Source organism: Trachymyrmex cornetzi, unplaced genomic scaffold (assembly GCF_001594075.2).
Source record: "Trachymyrmex cornetzi isolate Tcor2-1 unplaced genomic scaffold, Tcor1.1 scaffold363, whole genome shotgun sequence".
NCBI classification, from domain to species: domain Eukaryota; kingdom Metazoa; phylum Arthropoda; class Insecta; order Hymenoptera; family Formicidae; genus Trachymyrmex; species Trachymyrmex cornetzi.
Window position 1 is genome coordinate 144936 of NW_017298354.1, and position 19386 is coordinate 164321.

At 34.5% G+C, this 19386-nt stretch overlaps 3 protein-coding genes across 9 annotated transcripts in view; 1 reads left to right on the forward strand and 2 right to left on the reverse strand.

Moving 5' to 3' along the window:
• The window catches only part of Jupiter (microtubule-associated protein Jupiter), a 100490-nt gene extending 98604 nt beyond the window's left edge, over positions 1-1886 (forward strand). For all 4 annotated transcript variants that reach the window (XM_018511257.1, XM_018511258.1, XM_018511256.1 and 1 more), the window contains one exon: positions 417-1886. In XM_018511257.1, coding sequence (XP_018366759.1) covers positions 417-607 — 191 coding nt within the window. In that variant the 3' untranslated portion in view covers positions 608-1886. The remainder of the gene's footprint in view (positions 1-416) is intronic.
• A 2756-nt stretch (positions 1887-4642) lies between these two features.
• On the reverse strand, positions 4643-11827 carry Msh6 (DNA mismatch repair protein Msh6). The gene is made up of 19 exons (XM_018511266.1): positions 11596-11827; positions 10375-10536; positions 10198-10277; positions 10052-10117; positions 9690-9899; positions 9478-9612; positions 9251-9386; positions 8876-9156; positions 8594-8804; positions 8227-8512; positions 8008-8163; positions 7760-7917; positions 7604-7692; positions 7238-7528; positions 6926-7141; positions 6545-6724; positions 6283-6460; positions 5930-6081; positions 4643-5776 (listed from the first exon to the last, which is right to left on the reverse strand). Exons 1-19 carry the CDS (start codon positions 11714-11716, stop codon positions 5519-5521), a joined length of 3366 nt encoding a protein of 1121 aa, XP_018366768.1. The 5' UTR covers positions 11717-11827; the 3' UTR covers positions 4643-5518.
• A 911-nt stretch (positions 11828-12738) lies between these two features.
• On the reverse strand, positions 12739-18584 carry eIF4B (eukaryotic translation initiation factor 4B). Of its 4 annotated transcripts, none has more exons than XM_018511196.1 (12): positions 18462-18584; positions 18096-18224; positions 17613-17794; positions 16170-16277; positions 15871-16099; positions 15513-15767; positions 15163-15436; positions 13939-13984; positions 13735-13852; positions 13544-13649; positions 13382-13448; positions 12739-13296 (listed from the first exon to the last, which is right to left on the reverse strand). In XM_018511196.1, the coding sequence occupies exons 1-12, from the start codon at positions 18469-18471 to the stop codon at positions 13228-13230; spliced, it is 1593 nt and encodes a 530-aa protein (XP_018366698.1). In that variant the 5' UTR covers positions 18472-18584; the 3' UTR covers positions 12739-13227. The 4 variants fall into 4 exon arrangements, with proteins under 4 accessions (XP_018366698.1, XP_018366699.1, XP_018366696.1 ...); XM_018511197.1 differs by having other exon boundaries at positions 17613-17791; positions 18096-18227; XM_018511194.1 differs by having other exon boundaries at positions 13544-13646; positions 18096-18227.
• Positions 18585-19386: the final 802 nt, after the last annotated feature.

Consider the following 19386-nt stretch of genomic DNA (forward strand, 5'->3'; position numbering starts at 1 on the left):
CTAATGGAATTTAGATGTCGATTAATTTTAAATCTTAATGACTAAGTTTTAGAGAAAGAGAGAGAAATATATTGTCCGTTCTTATATATATTATTTAAGACCGTCCTAAATATAATCTCAAAATGTTATAAACCAATTACAGAGTCGTTTTAGCACTTAAGACATTACTCAAGATCTTGAAAAAAACTATGAGAACGGAGTGTGACTACCAGCCAATTAATTAAATCATACAGCAGATTATTTGCCTTTATTAGTTAGTTATTTAATTCTTCAATACTCGGTCATCGAGCAAGAAGCTCGCGATACTAGAAGAAAATACTAGACGATTAAATAGTTGGCCAGATTTCAAAAATATCAGACTTAATCGAGCTTCGTTCGCGACAATCCTATAACTAATAAAGAAATCGTTTCCACAGATGGCAATCCTGTAACTGGAATGGGCTACGCGTCCGAGTCGCAGAAGAACGGACCAGCCATGCAGAACGGAACCGCCAGTTCGAATTCCAGCAACAGCGGCGAGAAATCGAACGACACGTCGCCGGCGACGGCAAAGCCGCCGACGCGCACTCGCGTCCCACCCGGTGGCTATTCATCCGGACTCTGGTAAAGAGTAACGTCGCCAACGGGGGTTGTATACCGCTCCCCTTCCCCCCTTTTCCGAAGGGGAATATCTCGATTAATTCTTTCGGCCCTGTACTCTTAACCCATTAAAGCCCGCAAATCCATCTAGAGAGCCTTCTAAACGTCGTCCGTAGAGTATTCTAAACGGAAGTCTATTTTGCCACCGTCTACCCGTGCAGCGACGGGTAATATCTTTTCTATGATTTTTCTAGAGATACGAGATATCTAATAGAAAGAGGCAAGATAATAAATCATGGGCTTTAGTGGATTAACGCTACACATCACTCTCTTTTGCTTTGTACTAATTCAAGGAAATATATAGAGAAGAGTAAGAACGAACTTTTAGGCTTCTTGATTCTCGAAGTAACTCTTTCGGCCTTCGGAGAGAACAATAAAATTGATTTCAACATGTAACACATGTTGATGATGAATCGCTTCTTTCAAACGAAAACATTCAGCAATGTTCAGTTACTATTATTGTCGGGGCCAAGAGAGTTCAATGAAAGGGCGGATGAAAGTAATGATAAAATCGTGGATATGTTAATTCCTTAATAATTCGCAACACAAAAACGAGCAGTTGGTCGCGTCCGACCAACGATCGAACGGTAGGGATTGGGTATTTAAATTTATCTAGATTAGGTACATTCCTGAATTTTTTTAAATTTCAATCTCGTGACATATGAGTTCTATTTCGCGAAAGATTAATTACTGCGTGATTGATTGCATTGAATAGAAAATAGAGAATAAGAGGATGGAAGCAAAAGTGTTTCCAGATATTTAAGCTTCCGCAGCATTTCTCAGTATGGACGACGCGTACGAAGGTCAATGGGTTCCTTGTAAATTACCGATCCTTCAGTCAACAACTATACAGCACGGACTTTATTGCGTAACTGTATAAAGGTAGTTAAAGCGATCATCACGCGGAAAGCGTACACCTCCGGCTAGAACGCCGTACCGCGTCAGCGATTCGCGAGTAATAAATCCTCACTTCGTCAAGAAGCGCGATTCCCTATCGGCGAACGATTTACATATAATGAGTCATGTGAATAAGCGGAGAATAGAATATACTTTTCTTCTTCTTCTTCTTTTATTATGACTCCCGTTCACTGATATGTATCTCAGCTTTCCAATAAGGGTTCAATACGGCCAGTGAAATCAACGAAAAAATGTGTAAATCGAATAAACATTTCAAGTTAATACAAATATTTGTCAGGAGTAATAACAAAAGGCGCCTAGTTTCGTCAAAAAAAACTTGAAAAAAAAAATCATACGTAAGAAAATATCTAACATAGGTATATCACTGACAAGATGATAAACAGTCAGCCCTGAGTAAATTTTTGTAGCCATCAAAGAAGTAATTGGGAAGAATATCGATATTATCGATGTTATTGATATAAATATTTAAATAATGTATCTATTATTAAATATATACATGACTTTTTTATTACATAAATCCTGCATAAATAAGTACGCATATTTATAATATACTGTATTACAAATAGGATAATGCATGAAATATAATGTTAACAAGCTGTAAATAATATGCGTCTAAAAAACATTGGATAATAATAAATTATAAAATTAATATTATATTTATGGGCTAATTGTTTAAATTTTAAAAGTCATATGACTCCTCCACAAGATTGTCGATCTTCAATAATATCTTGTCAGTGGATAGCCACAGATTTGCAATCCTAGATAAACCGAAAAAGAAGACAAGTTTGCATTTGGGACTTGCGATTTAGCGCTCTACGATGAGTTTAAAAAAGAAAATAAATTAGCATTTAGTTTTTCTTAAAATACCTACTCATAAATGTCTTTTCCTGTATCAATCATAATTCTATCGTAAAATTATAATATAACTCGAAAATTATGTGCAACGTTTTACGATATGCGATTTATTGGTACTCAACTCAAATGTTTCGATATTTTCGTCGTTTTTCAAAGTGTTTGCAGAGTTTGATAAGTAAGAGCATTGCTCGTTTTATGCACGATTTGTTTCGTTTCCGCGGCGTTTTGCTCGTTTTCAGTGTTGCATGTCAGTTCATTAATCCCATCTCGAGATGAAGGGCAATAATATGTTCACGCATACAAAAGAGTATCGAGATCGTAGAATCTGCGATTGTTACTATAAAATATGCGACGTTGATTAGGAACGAGAATAGAGGGGAAAAAAATCGTTGCCAATCAATCCTGCCAAGCGTCAGAGATACATTGGAAAAAAAACGTCAGAACAACACGCAATTATTTGGGATAATTGAACATTTTGAACGGAGTAACGTGATATTTTAAAAAAGGGGGAAGAGAGAGAGAAAGATGAAGAATTCGAGTCGTGAACGACTAGATCTAGAACGTGAGAGGAATGGACTGAAAAATAGCAGCACGTTTGACAGATGAAATTGCGAGATGGAGACCTCGGAATTGTACATTAGAAGTAGGAATATGTTATTTCGAGAAATAAAAGTGTACTATGTATAACTCATTGAAACCAAGTTTCAAGTGCTTTCTTAATCTCTCCGTGCCTTCTCGATCACATTGATTTACCGTTCGCGCGAACGATCAAAGAAAGACCGGAGCTCCGTTTTTGCTCGCGAGAGATTAGCCTCGATTTTGAATGGAACGAATGAAAAGAATGTGATGATAACGCAGAATGGGGGTTTATCGCTCTCAAAGGGAACCGTCAGAGCCGTACCTCATCGATTTTTATGGGTTTTGGATATGTTGTAGAATATAGAAAAATATTAGATCCATATCTTTTTTATCAGTGTATCTTAAGATTTAGGGGGTGAAACACCCTCGAAAAATATGGATTTTATTGTTCTTAGCAAATATCTTCGAAACTATGCGATATATAAAAAATGTTCAATACAAAAGTTATATGGTATTTGTGCTCTATATAATGGTGTATTCACTTTTTTTAATATCAAATTTTTTAACTTTCCCCCACCCCCATTCATTAATTTTGCAAAATTAAAGAATTTTATATGAACAAAAGTTAAAGAACATCGAATGCCGAATTTATTCTTGTATAATGTTGTTTCCACGATTCAATTTTTGGAAAAAACCAAATGATAACATCGTGCTATAGGTGCCGCGCTGTAGGTAGGTGTTATTATTTCTTTTCTTTTGCAAATTAGAATTCCTTCTTCCTTTTCTTTTTATTAATCATTCTGTCGTCATTACATGTATTTCTGCAGACGTGTGTAAATATAGTATGCTTAAAAAAATGTAATAAGATATAAATTTTGTTATAATAATCTAAAGAATTACAGTATAGAGTAATAATGTCATAGTATGTAAAAGAACAATATAGAGTGACACAGTATGAGATTTATAAAAACAACAGTACAGAATTTATACATGAACAAATAATATATATATATATATGTATATATAAATGTAATATATTATTTGTTCATGTATAAATTCCGTACTGTTGTTTTTAATGCTAGTGCCGGCACATACTATGACTTTCAAGTACGTCATTTAGATTTATTTTCTCAAGCTAATAAACATTAATATGAAACATTGAAAAGCTCGAAAATTTACTTGATTCTCCGTGAATTAAATTTTTCTCTTTTTTTATTATAATACTTATTTGATTTAAATGAAACTTAAGGAAAAGTAGGTATCTATGTTATGAAAGAGATATTTTGCAGTAACTCTTTCATTGTTCCTTCCGCCACAATTTTGCTCATATAAAATTTTTTGCAAAATTAATAAGTGGGGGTAGGGGAAAATTAAAAAATTTGATTTAAAAAAAATGAATATACCATTATATGGAGTACAAAATACCACAGAACTTTTGTATTAAACATTTGTTTATACTATATCGCATAGTTTCGAAGATATTAGCTAAAAACGATAAAATCCATATTTTTCAAGGTGTTTCACTCCTTAAACCTTGAGATACGCTGATAAAAAAAATATCAGTAATATTTTTTTATGTTCTATAACATATCCAAAGCCCATCAAAATCAGTGAGGGACGGCTCCGACGGTTCTCTTGTCAGAATTATTCTCGCGAGACTATTATTATTTATCTATTTATCGGTATTGTATACTTATCTTCTTTTCAACCAGGCAAGGAAATCGTCCGCCTGTTGCCCCGCTTCTCTTCACTTACGATAGCTATCATAGCTGCATAATCTAATGTATTTATTTCGTAGTAAAGAGCTCGTGCACACATGTATTAGCGTTTCTCTTTTTTCCACGCAAAGTTTCTTACGCGGTTGTTTGGTGTGAGTAAACATTGTAACACAATGCATTTTCGTAATCATCTTAAGTAGTCTTTTTATACTCTGGCAATGATTAATAAAATTTTGTAAGCAAGATATCGCCGCCGCCTTGTTCCTTCCCAAAGTATAGCCATAAAGAATCGAAGCAACTTTAAATCGTACGTCTGCAATGTACATTTGCGATAGTTTTTATTGTGAAAATAAATGAACGTAAAAAACACGTAACGCAATTACAAAATTAGGTACATACTAAACAAGAATTATCAATATGTAGTACATTAAGCGAATATTACATTAAGCAATCAAACAAAAGTAATAATTTGGCTTTGTTTTTATATATGTGTGTGTGTGTGTGTGTGACAATGGATAAAGCACTACAATATGTATTAAATTCTTATACGGAGCAAATACTGTTATTACATAGATTAAAAATGCAATAAGTTACTTAGAGCGCAGGTTGATACCTGTATGAAAATACATAACAAAAAGGTAAGTACATATAATGCCCGTTTTTTACATCCTATTCATAGATAGATAATCGCTTAAGAACATTTTGTACAACTCATAAATCCTTGCAAAGTAATCACGCTTTTTTTCAAGCAATTTTATCGAAGATAATTATAAGTATTTTCACCGTAATACGCGACTACATTCGAGACATTAAATGGTAGCAATGAGACTTCTCATTCTGACACCGTTGGCTTTGCAAAGAGCATTAAAGACGTGCTTGTGATTAGTTTCCTGCTCCATCCTGCTAGCTATCTCGTGAGCTCTCTTTGTGATTACAGACGGTACGCCTGCCAGTCGAGCGGCATTGAATCCATAGGATTTCGGGCATGCTCCTTCGCTAAGCTTGTACAAAAACGTCACGGTCTCTTGCGACACTTCCTCTTCCTCTTCAGTTTCCACCATACATGCCTGAAAAAAATTTAAAGTGCATCAAGAATTTCTTAAAAATACGTCATATCAAAATTAACAAATATGTGTAACGAACTATAACAGTATAAAACTACTTTTCATGCTATCTTTTGAATGAAAATGATCTATTTAAAATATGTCGAAACTTCTCACCATATGAGCTAACGTGACTTCTTCGTTAGTTTTATAATCTTCAACTAGAGAATGGTAGTGCGTCGAAAATAATGTGCGACATTTGAGCTTGGTCAATGCATCGACGACAGCAGCCGCTATTGCCGTACCGTCATAAGTTGACGTGCCACGACCTATAATGAGGAAATATTTTCTATCAAATCCGAATTATGACGAAGTGAAGGAAACGACAACCGGGAGAATAATTTGATATGATTAAAATACGCAGTAGCAAATACAGTAACAGAATCTTGAGAGAAAGTTATGACGACAGTACTAGATACACTTGTCTTGAACGTATTGATATGCACGTGCAGTTTTCTGCTTTTTCTCACCCAATTCGTCGAGAAGTACCAGCGAATAGGGTGTAGCGTGTTGCAGTATTGTAGCGGTTTCACTCAGCTCGACCAAAAATGTACTCTGGCCGGCCAAAATATCGTCGTTTGCGCCCAGCCGCGTGAAAATACGGTCCACCAGCGTCATGCTGCACGAGCTGGCTGGAACGTAGCTACCCTAGTTACGCAAGAAAATTAAATTCATGTTTTATTAACGTCGTAATTATTAGTTTCTCACGTGTATTTTCCTCGTGAGACTTACTATCTGTGCCATGATCGTGATCAGGCCCATTTGGCGCATGAGAGTCGATTTGCCTCCCATGTTCGGTCCCGTCAGAATCATGAAAGAGGCGGTGCCGTCAGTTGCCAATAAAGTGTCGTTCGGTATAAAGTTGTCAGACACGATGCAGGGATGTTGTCCGTCTTTTATCTTGACGAATATCTAAAAAAAATGACGTTCACTATAGTTGTTCCAATAAATAAATGAAATCATTAAAGGCATGCATTGGCTTTGACACTCACAGCGTTTGTAAGCATCATTAGTCCTTGTTTAATATTTGATAGGCAACAAGAATGAGATGTGCTTACATATGAGCGTGTAAAGCGAATGCACTCCAAGTTACATTTGTTACGATACCGTTACCTCGCCATCGGATCCATCGTGAATTTCCGGGATACACATATCGCCGTTCCGCGCATAATCCGCGAGGGAGATGAGCACATCCATGGTGGCCAATTTGTAAACGGCCGCATGCCACATATCGTATTTTTCACTGAACTGCGCGAATATTCGCCTGTTAAGATCTTTCAGCACCTTGTCCTTATGTTCTTCGGCGTTCATTTGTCTTGTCAAAAGTTCCTGCAATGATCAAGATCGTTGATTTAATTTTTTTTCATTCTCACATTTTTACTGACAAGTTTTTCTGGAATTAAAAATGTGAATTCTTATCCTTGCCTTTGCCTCGGCAGTATAATAACGTTTAAAGCCTTTCCTTTGTGACTGTAATTCGTATCCAGGACCGACTTTCTTAACTTGCGACTCGGGAATCTCAATTTGATAACGTTTCCTATCTGTTCCATGGAACGTTACTTTTACGCCGAAATGTTGCTTTTGTTTTTCCAAGTATTTGTCTAGATCTCTTTTGATGTCTGCGAGCTCAGCCAAAACTGAATCATATTCAGCGTCAACTCCTTTCTTTGGAACGATGTAGCCTTGCTTCTTAGCTTCTTCATGATCGAATGCAGTCTGAAATATTATAATGTTGCAAATACATAAAATAAAAAAAAGAAGCAATCAACAGAATCGAAAGTAAAAGCTTACCTTAAAATAGTCTAATGTCTCTCTTAAACGAGGGAAATCACCGTTCGGTTCGTATTGAGTATAGCGAGTTATCAGGTTACTTTTAAAATCTATTGTAAAACATAATTATATTAAACATAAAAATGCATTATATATGAAAAAGCAAAATAGGCATACCATCAAACAGTTCGATGAATTTTAGCACTTCTTCGAATTTGGCGAGTGTCGTAGTGAAATCTACAATCACCCTCTTCGAATATGTCGGGCCTTCAAACATTATGGCTCTACCTTCCGGATGATTTTTCATTTTAGCAGCATTTCCTTGAGCGTGTATCCTGTTATAACAAAAGAAATGCATATACATTAATATTTCAAATTTTAGAAGTGAAATTTGTAGATTACTGCCTGGTAAACTTTCAACTTACTTGCTCAAAAGTCTTTCGAGATCTGGCAGAGTTGATAAAATTATGCGAGCCGATTGCATCACGTCCATTCGATCCAGCAACTCTTGTACAGCTTCTTGGCGCTCTATAATAACGGTTTTGCGACAAGATGGTCTGCAAACCCATTCGCGCAGTAATCTAAAAATACATATCCTTGGCTTAGAATATATGAAAAAATTAGCACACAAAATAAAAATGTACCTTTTGCCGAATGCAGTGCAGCAATGGTCCAATACATTAATGAGTGAACCTTCTCCGAAGAGCCTTAAATTTTTTATCGTAACGGCATCTATCACCATGGTGTTTGCATAATTAAGACCTGTACGGCTATTCGCGATTGAAAAGTCCGGCGGAATGTACGTATTGAAGCAGCCTTGCGCTAATAATTGCTGTTCGAGTAAGAACTCCTTTAACAAACACACGCATCCTCCAAGTGCGTGTACCGCTAATTCTTTATTATCTGCCGGCGTTAAACCCAAGCTATCTCCTAATACATAATAAAAAAGATTTATTTAACAAACAAATTATTATCGTAAATATAAATGTAAAACGTTTATGAAATTATTACCTTCGTTTAAATACGGTTTCAAACCTTCAGGCCATGCAAAACTCGAGTCTTCTTTTTTGAAGTAACTTTCTTCATGAAGTTTCTTTAAAGACAAAAGAGGGAAAGACCAGAATTGTGTCTCGCGCTGAAGCGACTCTTTTAGCGCTGCCGGTAGAGTGTTATTTATAAGTTGCAGAGTCTTTTGCGATAAATTACTGCGTTCATATATCACCTAAAAGATAAAACAGAACATTTGTTTATCAATTAGATATATGCAATATTTAGTTCATGATGACCTCATACATGAATTGGTGGATGGTGAGCCAACAGAGTCAACAGTCTCGAGTTGCAGCGATCATCGACGAATTGGCCGAGATAAAATTCACCTATTGTTGTATCTATAAAGCATACTCCAAAGGAACTGATTGTTGAACTGAGATCGCACTTTTCGACCAAGGATAATAGATAATTGGAGTTTGGCGTAGATGCTTCCACGTCTAATGGCGTATATACTCTCGTACCCCTGGTACTGACCTGACAAATTTCACGTTTCACCACTTTATCGAACTTTGTCGGTTTAGTCACTGTAAACAAGGAAATACGGATGTCCAATATGTATCACTCGAATATGCTTTTTTACATGAAACAAAATGTATATTTCAAAATGTAATGTTATACTTTTGCTACAACGCGTTGCCATCATTTCCGGATTCTCGGTTTGCTCAACTCGTGCGACTTTATATCCTCTCTCTATTAGACTCGCCGAATAACGACCATATCCAATTTCAGGAAATCCGGAATGCGCGAATTCACCCTACAATAATACATAACATATATAAAAATGTTATACAGTTAATTCAACAGCAGTTTCAACAACTATTTCTAACAAATACATATAGACTTACCCGCATATATGTGAGACTGAGCTCATTGACACCAATAACTGCATCCATATGATACAATTCATAGAATTTGCCGATTTTAAAGAAAAATACACAGTCAAAGTGCTTACTTTTTAATTCCCACCACTGTCTCATCGCCTAAACAAATTTTTAAATGAGTAACTGTTTCGATATTAATATATCGCAAAGTATTTAACAATAAAAACTTCTCTTACAGGAGTTTGATTAATTAAAAACTCAGCGGGTACGTAGAGTGTCTTAGGATCATAATCTGGATCCTTCGGCGCTTTTCTATGTATGTCTTTTATTTTCTCTGGACGCAAGAAATCTAATTTCAAATGAGGCCAAGTGTGTGCAGGGCTAAGTCCATTGCTTTTAACTTGACTTTGAACTGGTTGCGAAGGTTGTTTCAAATCTTTTTTGTTCTAGAAAGACATTGTGAAATTCAGTAATCTTTCTACATGGCAACATGTAGTAGGAAGGTTGAATGAATATTAATAGCAGTATGTGACAATTATTTTGAATAGCTAAAGAATTATACAGAAATAAAAAAAATTAATTATAATTATACGCTTACTGCCTTTGTATTACGAGAACTTGCTTGCTTCGACTTGAATTTAACACTGGATGTCTTTCTTTTTTTCTGAAAAGAAAAAATATTCATATTAAATACAACTTTTATCATGGCGATATTAATATTGATTTGAAATATATTGTTTCTACTTCTGGTGTTTCCTCCTCTGTTGAAGGTTCTTGCTCTGTATCTTCTTCAGAAACTGATTCAGATTCTTCAGATTCAGAACCTGTAAAATACATAGAATAGTGAATATGTAATATTGCTCTTCCTGCTATCTTCTTAGCTTAAAATTAAAAGGAATATTGTTCATACGATCAACGAACCTGGTTTGAATTCATCTCCAGAATCTTCATCAGAGTCAACATCAGGAATAATAAGACGTCGTCTTTTAGGCTTTATTGGTTCATCTTCTTCTTCCTCAGTGTCCTTATATGATCTTTTCTTATCATCGGTATTCTGGTTTTCTTTTCCATTCCTAACAAATCCTACATATAAATGTAGCACAATATATATATATATATATATATAAAAAAAAGTCCTTTAAGAGATATGCTTGTTTTTGCTTTGTTTTGAAGAAAACCCCCCAAAAAACAAAATATAGTTCTTACTTTTAGAACTTAATTATTCATTCATACTTATTTATTCTTGTTGTCACTTGCTTCATACAGATATTGTTAAAAATGTTAGCCTTTTGCAGCAATGTAAGCATCTTGTATGGACAGCTTGTGTTGCAGCCAAACACTGATCTGGTCAACATAATGACTCGTTAATCTAGCATTCTTTTGCCTGGAAATCGGTACACCCTTGATGTACTCTTGCATTGCCTCTGAAGCATTATCGCTAAAGTTGTACATGAAAACAATAGTATTCTGAATTTTGTGGTTGCAGTACACAAAATATTACCAGATCAGTTTGGCTGCAACAAATTGTCCATACTAAATGCAATGCTTGTACATTGCTGCAAGAGACCAACATTTTGAACAATATCTACATTAAGAAGGTGACAACATGAATAAATAAACATAAGTAAACAAATAAGTAATAAATAAATGCAAAAATAAAAATAATGCTATCTTTTTTCGTGATTTTTTGTCCAAAACGGAGCAAAAACATGCATATCTCTAAAGGACTTTTTTCATTCTTTATCAGATTCCTACATATTTATGAAGTTCGGCTATTTAAATCCGGGAACCCCCTGTATACAAAATTACTACAAAAATAATAGCATTAATAATTTAAATTGTTTACAAATAAAGTAAAATAAAATAATTCAAATAATTAATTGAATAAATCATGTGAATGGTTTGCTAATTCTAATTATTATACATAAATCTTTATGATAAGTGGAGAATTATGATTAGAAGTATATGCAAGTGGATGTCAGTTACATAAATTGCTATTTTATATGTATAATATCACAGTAATGAAAAGCACCGTGCGTATGTATATAATATATATATATATATACATATGACAATCAATTTTATCTTCATACATGTTTAAAGCAACTGACATATTTTCAATCAAAAACCGTTTTTACAAACCTTTGTTCTTTACATCCCTCTTAGGAGTTTGCGACTTCTTTCGTTCTTCCTTTACCGTTTCTGACTTTTTGGTAGTTTTCGGGGATGTGAAATAATTAAGTATTGTATTTACTTTCGGCATAATTGGTTTCAATAAAGTCAAACAAAACCAATGTTAAAAGAATTGATAAATCCTAAAAAAACCATCAAGCAGTGCAACGCGGTGAAACGTGATGTAAAGGATAGTATCAAAAGCCCGGCAAAACGAGTATTCGCTTGTATGGCTGTTCAGGATTGCCATGGGTAAAAAGTAATAAATCCCTGCTTGAAAATTCACCAAAAAAACCCAAAATTCATCAAGGCTGTGTTCAGAATTATCATCTGGGTACATCTAGAGTCCTAGATTTATCAGAGAGGCGCAATAGGCTTGACAAAGGTGCTAAGGAGAGTACTAAACATGGCCGACATGCTGTGAAACTGCCTTTAAATTATGTCAAACAAGATAAGATGTGTAGGATAATGTGAGATAGAATGTTTAGGAAAAAATGAAATAGAAATATATCACTAGTACTATAAATGGCTGCCTAGTCACGCAATTGGTCAGATTGCAACAGCGAATCACAATGCATAACACCGGTTGTGCCTCTCTGATAAATCTAGGACTAATTGTGCGGAGCCCCTTGACTCTATACGTAGAGTGCTAGGCAATCCCAAGATTATCACGATATTCCAAAATGACGTCCATTAGACATTCCTAGGATAAAGCAATGTGCTGTGTGGGACAATTCTTCTTGCATGTATTATTTCGAGACGTATAAAATGTAAAGAAATTTATTTATTAATACCTTTAAAATATCTGATTTTATACATTTTTATAAAATAAATGCATATTTATTTAAATATAAATATTATATTTATTTAGATATAAATAAAAATTTATTTATTTATATATAAGTATAAATAAATTATACTTATAAATTATATTATTATATTTTATTATATTGTTATATTATACATATAAAATACATATAAATTATTATATTTATTTATATAAATATTTATACACATTGAAAATAATTTGAAATCAACAAATAATAAAAAAATACTTGTAAAAATATAAGGGATTTATGTGAGGACAAATAAGAATTGAAGTAATATTTGTATTCTCATATACTTATTATTTTAATTTCCTTCTATATTGGCATTGTTATATTACATGTAAATGGGTCACATATCGTACAATTACTGTACAGTGGATTAAGTATGATATATAAAGTTCCAATTGCTACACTTCATATACAGTGTAATTATTCTTGGAATTATACAAAAAGTTTGATATAATTGTTCATTCGGTGATCACGAGAAATTTACGACATTGCGATATTTAACAACGCCAAAATTTTTCGTACCAAAATGTAAAGTAAATATATATAAGTTGATATAGAAATATAGGAGTTATATTATGGAGAATATTAAAATAGAGATTAAATACAAATCAACAATAATTCCAATAAAGTAATACCAATAGCACAACGCCTGGTTTACGACAAATCCATGCAATAGTAGAAGTAAAACAAATATTAATAATATGCATAATTATGTATTGCATGTGGCACAATTTAGGTGTGTGATGCAAATTGTTATCATTTGAGACTATTCATCAATATTGTCGGGATCCACATCATCAGGTAGCATGGAATATTTATTGGAAGCTACAAAATTCTTAAAAAAAAAAAGAAAATTGTAATATTTATTAGTATATATATCTATTAATCAATATAGTTTCACATTATTCAGTTTTACTCACTGGAGCTTGTTCATCTTTAGCCTTCGGCATTCTACTGATTTCATCTTTCTCTTTGTCTTTGCGATCCCTGCAAGTAATAAGTAAAATATAAGTGCAAATCTTGTATACCTATGCCACTCTGTAAAACAAAATATCTCTCTCTGTATTTTTTTCTATAAATACCTTTCTGCCGCACGAGTATCCTTCTCAACAGATTTCTGAGATCCTTTGGATGTCGATAATCCAGAACGAGACGCTGGCGATGTTTTGGATCCACTTTGTTCCTCTACTTAAAAAATATACATCATATTTTTATTGTCTTTATGCCAAATAGAGAAATTTTGTAAAATTGTTTAAAAACGAAACAAATTTACCAGCACGAGTAGGAGTTGGTTGAGAACGTGGCGTGGATCTCTCAAGCCGAGCACCTCTGTCTTCTTCTGATCGCCAAGCCGGCCGACCCCTTTCTTTGTCTTTGTCGTCACGTCCTTCCTACAAATGAAAATTATTCAATTTATGTCATTTTACAATTATAAATGCATTTCTTATATTCAATATGAGTTATATAAAATACTTACCCCATTACGTCGGCCCCAAGTGCCGTCTTTACGTTCTTTAATATCTCTGGAGGAAAACATCAAAATTTTTAGTAGAAACATATTTTACATTCTTACGAATTTAACGAAAAAATACAATGTAATATTTTTTATATAAAGTGATACAATTTAATTTGATAAAATTCAACAATAAATAATGAAATGATACAGTTCGCGCTAATAATATAGCATAACAAAGGATCAACTTTTTGTTCTTTAACAAATAATAGGTATTTCTTGTAAGGCCTTCTATACTGAAAAAAAAACAACTTTTTAAAAAATTTCATCATCCTTCAATTTTTAAAATCTCTGCTTTGAATTTCTTATGTAGCAAAAATTAAATTTATAATATATGTACAACTAAAAGCAATTTAAATATTTTTAACATATAGTATTTATTAACACTAAGTTTCGCTTTGATCAAAAATAGAACTATTTTTATTAATTGAAAGAAAAAAAGTTGTCAATTGTTAAAATTTATAGTTTTCAAAAATAAATCCTTAATTTCTCGAAATCTGTGAGTGATGGAATTTTTTATATAACCGTATATTCTTTTTTAATTATTAAGGTATTCCGGCTACAATCACGCTAGAAAATTAATCTCGTACAACCTACGAATATGCCTCTCCGCGTGCGCTCTCTGAAGAGAGAAACTCTGAAGCGAGCATACACACTTGCATAAATGTGTCGTATTTCTGTGCGCACTAGTCCGCACTGAAGGCAGTTGAAATGTGGCAACAACATATTTCTATCTCGTCGTTCGGCGTGCAAGAAGGAAAATTTCATCAAATTTACACTACTCTAATTCAAAAATAGCATCGTTAAGCCTCCCAATTTTTTTTATAAGGTTCCTATAATATTTCTACATTACATATTTATTTTTTTTTTAAATCTGTTGAAGATTTTCGTCACAAAGTATTAAAACGTTACTTCAGCAAGACTTGGTATAGAAGTTTACGTGTTAAAAGCTGAAACTTTGAAGGTAAATATTTCAATTTCGGCATCGCTAGGATCTTTGAAATTTTAACCATATACAGATAAAATTATTTTAAACATAATATCAAAATTTTTTTAAAATCTGTAGAAACTTAATTTTTCGGAGAAATATTTCAAAAATACATAAGAATCATTCAGATGTTGAGAAATAGAAAGCTTGTAACACAGTATAATCTAATAGTTTCAAGACATTCTTTGTATCATACGTACGTTTCTTCCCGGGATCGTGATTCCGCGTAAGATTTGGCGAGACGCTCCTCTATTTCTCGTTCACGGGCAGTGGTATCTACAGGTTTCGCAGCACCGAAAATATTGGCCGCTGGCACGGATGCAGCAGCTGGTGCTCGTGGAGTTGATTCTGTATTCGCTGTTGGTTTCGATTCCGTTGTACTGTCTTTAGCTGCGGAATCTTCCGCAACTACGAGAGGCTCGACAGGTTTCGTGCGAGGTTGTAGATTCAGTTTCGGTCTTTGTCGTGGCTCGGCTAAATAATTAAATAAAAATGTCGGTAAATGGATTAGACATCTATCGTATATTTTATCGAACGAATGTACACGTACGTTTCGCGTCTCGATCTTGTCGACGATCGCGATCCCAATCGGAATCGCCATAATTACGACGTGGTCCAAAACTGCTGCTTCTGTCCCCGTCTCTGTCTTTGCTTCTCCCTCTATCACCAAAGCGATTCCAATCCCTGTCTCTGTCTCTATCCCTGCTATCGTCTCTGAAGCCACCACCCCTATCTTTAAACGAGGATCCTTTATCGTTGCTGTCCCTCTCACGCCATGCACCTGGCTTATTATCATAATCGTGTCCTATTCAATACAAAAATGTTACTTTATTGTAACATAATTCTTCGAGAATTTCTCTCTATCGAACCTTTTATTTCTCTCCAAGAAACAGATAAAATCTACATACTTTCTCTGTCATCTCGCCGATCTCTGTTGTCAAATCGGTCTCTATCGTACCGACTACGATAGGAATCTCCATCCAACAAATCTTCACGCGGTCCACTTCTCCAATCGCCGGATGTACGTTCGGGATCATCATAATTGTCCCTACGGCTGTCTCTACCCATCCTACCGCTTCGACGATCATCATTACTACTATTCGAGACTTCAATTCTTACCCGTCTTGTCTTAATCGTCTACATGGAAAAATATATTATTTTCAATAATTCTAATGTCAATAAATATTGTTAAATATTATTTGCTTACCGTATTTGTCATAGAAAGAGCATCAATTAGACTCTGACGATCCTCGAATTCGACGTAACCGTAGCCTTTAATTTTATTTGCGTCTTTTGGCAAACGCATGTTTGAAATCTGTGTATAGAAGAAAACGCGTAATTTACAAATTACAACCGATTTGCAAAAAATGAAAGAAAATTAATTTTTATGTTTGGTTATCAAAATTGTATATAATTAAGAACATAGCAAGAATTTCAGACTAATTAAACGTACTTGGGGAACGCCGAATAGCTCAATCATAGAACGTTTGTCAAACAGAAGACCCGAAGCCGTATTCTCGAAAAATATCGTATACAAAAATACTATAGTATACGTTATGTATAAAATAGTTTTTCCTAGTATTTTCGTATATAATATTTTCTCAAGAATAAGGTCCGAGGCTCAATTCTCTCAGTCCTGTTATCCCACGTTATTTAAATAACTCACATTATTACTCCATTAAAGAAAATTGATACTTATAAGCTTCAAAACAAGCCAAAATATATAACATCAATTATATAACATGAAAAATATTTATTGAGAGACCTTACAATATAAATAAAATTTTGTTTCGGATATCTAACTGTGTGGAAATCTTCGTTTATACTAAAGTGATAAGATGCAGCATTACATACAGCATTATATATAAACATATATACAAGATGTCCAATAAAGATCGCAACAACGTTTAAAGATAGTTTCCCGAGGTCATTGTAATACAATAATAATTTTTTAATTATAAGCATTTAAAGTTAATGAATCATATCGTCTAAAGTTAACACATTAAAGTTTAATCCATTAAGGATCAATTTTTTTCTCAAAATTTAAAATCCTTTTAATGGCAAGCTACTATGCCCTTAAAGAACCTACTTGCTAAACCTTTTTCACCCTGGAATTGGCTTAGGCAGAGCGGGGGAGGGGGGGGTTCAATTTTGCTATCAAAGCATTATAAAAAAAATGTAAATAAAAAAATAAATTTTTTAAATAAAATGTTGAAAAATCGACCAACAGTCCTTAATGGGTTAAGTATGGTTGACAATTTTGCATTAGCATTTACATATATCTGAACATGCGAACTTTAGGAGATATGATTTGTTGACTTTAAATGCTTATAATTAAAAAATTATAAGAAAACTATTACAGCCTCGACATTTTGACATTAGGATTTTTGTTTGATGCAGCTTATGTATATACCTTTGTGTGTGTGTGTGTGTGTGTGTGTGTGTGTGTGTGTGTGTGTGTGTGTGCGCGCGCGCGCGTGCACGCGCGTGTATATATATGTATATATATGTAAATAAATGTAAATAAACACAATAAAATTAAGATTGTAATATTGTTGTAATACATCTAAATTCTTTGAAATTTGATATGTATGACTAAAAATGTACTAAATATGGATAGGTAATAAAGGTACTTGCAAAAATAACGAACCTTCATATCTGCAAAAAAATCTGCCAGATCAGTTTCATCTACATCATATGGCAGATTGCTTATGTAAGCTACATAAGGAGGATTTGTAGGGATATTCTCTTCATCAATCCCTGGTCCTCGTGCAGCCCTTGGAGCAGTCGGCAATATAACTGGATCTTTGCTACTCCTTGATGAAAATCCTTCTGTAAAATAATCAATATGAAAAATTTATCATAAAAAACCAAAGATATAAGTTTTTATCACATATATTAAAATAAATGTTGTATGACAGGAAATTACAGCATTACTATGTTCCATTCCTCTTACAATAACGTAATAAAATAATTTTTTATATATTCATGGTATATACAAAAATAACATTCACATATATTCTGCTGTATAAACATAAATGCATTTAATAATTATAGAACAAGAATCTAATATTTTTTCATAAAACTAACAATTGTTTATCAATTTCGAACTGTGACAATTCCAACGACTTACCATGATCGTCCTCCACATCATCAGCCCAATTAGACGATTTCAGGGGTATATTAGGAGTCGGCCCATTTCCGTCGGCAAGGAATGACCACAAATCTACTGTTACCCCCTTCTTCTTCTTGTTCTTTTTGCCTGCTAAACATACGCGAGCGTATTATTAGAGGAACGTATCGTATTGTCGCACTCCATGTCGAAATGCGCTTAGCAGCTCGTGCAATATCGAAAGCATGGTGACCACGTCGCGCAAAGTTTGGTTAGGTGCAAACGTGTGGGGCGTGATGACGGCGCGGACGATATTCCAAGATCATTTTAGCGGTAAAGAAACTAATTGTCCATCGATATTCATCGTTATGACGATCAAAAACATACCTGAGGACATAATAACAGTTCAGAAATCCACAGAATTACGTGCCAGGCCGTGCTACGTGCACTGCACAACCACCCTCGCACTCGCTCGCACTTACAGAATCCGTGAATCACGAAACCTTGATGCATGGTGGAGGCATGAGCTACATTCGCGCGAAATGCATGTGCAATACATATCGCGCCATCTTTTGAGTTGGTGTTATGGCTTCTATACCCTGGACGCCGAAACCAATGAACATGTAGGAGCCGTAAGCTTATTGGTTACCACGTCGCATTTTGCCGCGCAGCGAGTGTTCCCGCGTAGTGTTAGTGGGAGCCAATCAAAGATATAGAAAATGGACTGCGCGATCCGTGTATCAAAATGGTCGATAGGGGATGAGAGAGAGGGACCGTGGCAAGCGGCCATTTCTATCTCTTTCCATTCAATGGTATAATGGGAGAAAGAATGAGACCTCTTTCTCATTATTGTCGACCACGTTTGATACACTACTTAGATACGGATCGCGCAGTCCATTCTTTATGTCTTTCGAGCCAATAGACTACATTAAAGGTAGAGTCCTAGATTTATCAGAGAGGCGCAACCGGTGTTATGCATTCTGATTCGCTGTTGCAAACTGACCAATTGCGTGACTTGGCAGCCATTTATAGTACTAGTGACATATTTCTATTTCATTTTATCCTATACATTCTATCTCACATTATCCTACACGTCTTATCTTGTTTGACATAGTTTAAAGGCAGTTTCATAGCACGTCGGCCATGTTTAGTACTCTCCTTAGCACCATTGTCATACTGACTTAAAGCCGGTTGCGCCTCTCTGATTAATCTAGTAGCGTTTTCGGCCCGACCGGGTTTGCACCAACCTGGGTTGGATTAATGGCGTTTTGCGCTCTCCTATTGGTAGAGCGTGTGACATCAACCAATAGGA

Bases quoted from the DNA above. Each gene is read 5' to 3' on its own strand.
- Msh6 (XM_018511266.1), bottom strand. From the start codon at position 11,716: ATGCCGAAAGTAAATACAATACTTAATTATTTCACATCCCCGAAAACT. The intron at 10,537-11,595 runs GTTTGTAAAAAC...ATTTATATGTAG, and splicing joins GAGGGATGTAAAGAACAAAG to GATTTGTTAGGAATGGAAAA. The intron at 7,693-7,759 runs GTATGCCTATTT...GTTTTACAATAG, and splicing joins ATTCATCGAACTGTTTGATG to ATTTTAAAAGTAACCTGATA.
- eIF4B (XM_018511193.1), bottom strand. The intron at 16,278-17,612 runs GTTCGTTATTTT...TTCTATACACAG, and splicing joins ATTTTTTTGCAGATATGAAG to ATTTCAAACATGCGTTTGCC. The intron at 13,297-13,381 runs GTGAGTAAAACT...TTTTTTTTTAAG, and splicing joins CTAAAGATGAACAAGCTCCA to AATTTTGTAGCTTCCAATAA.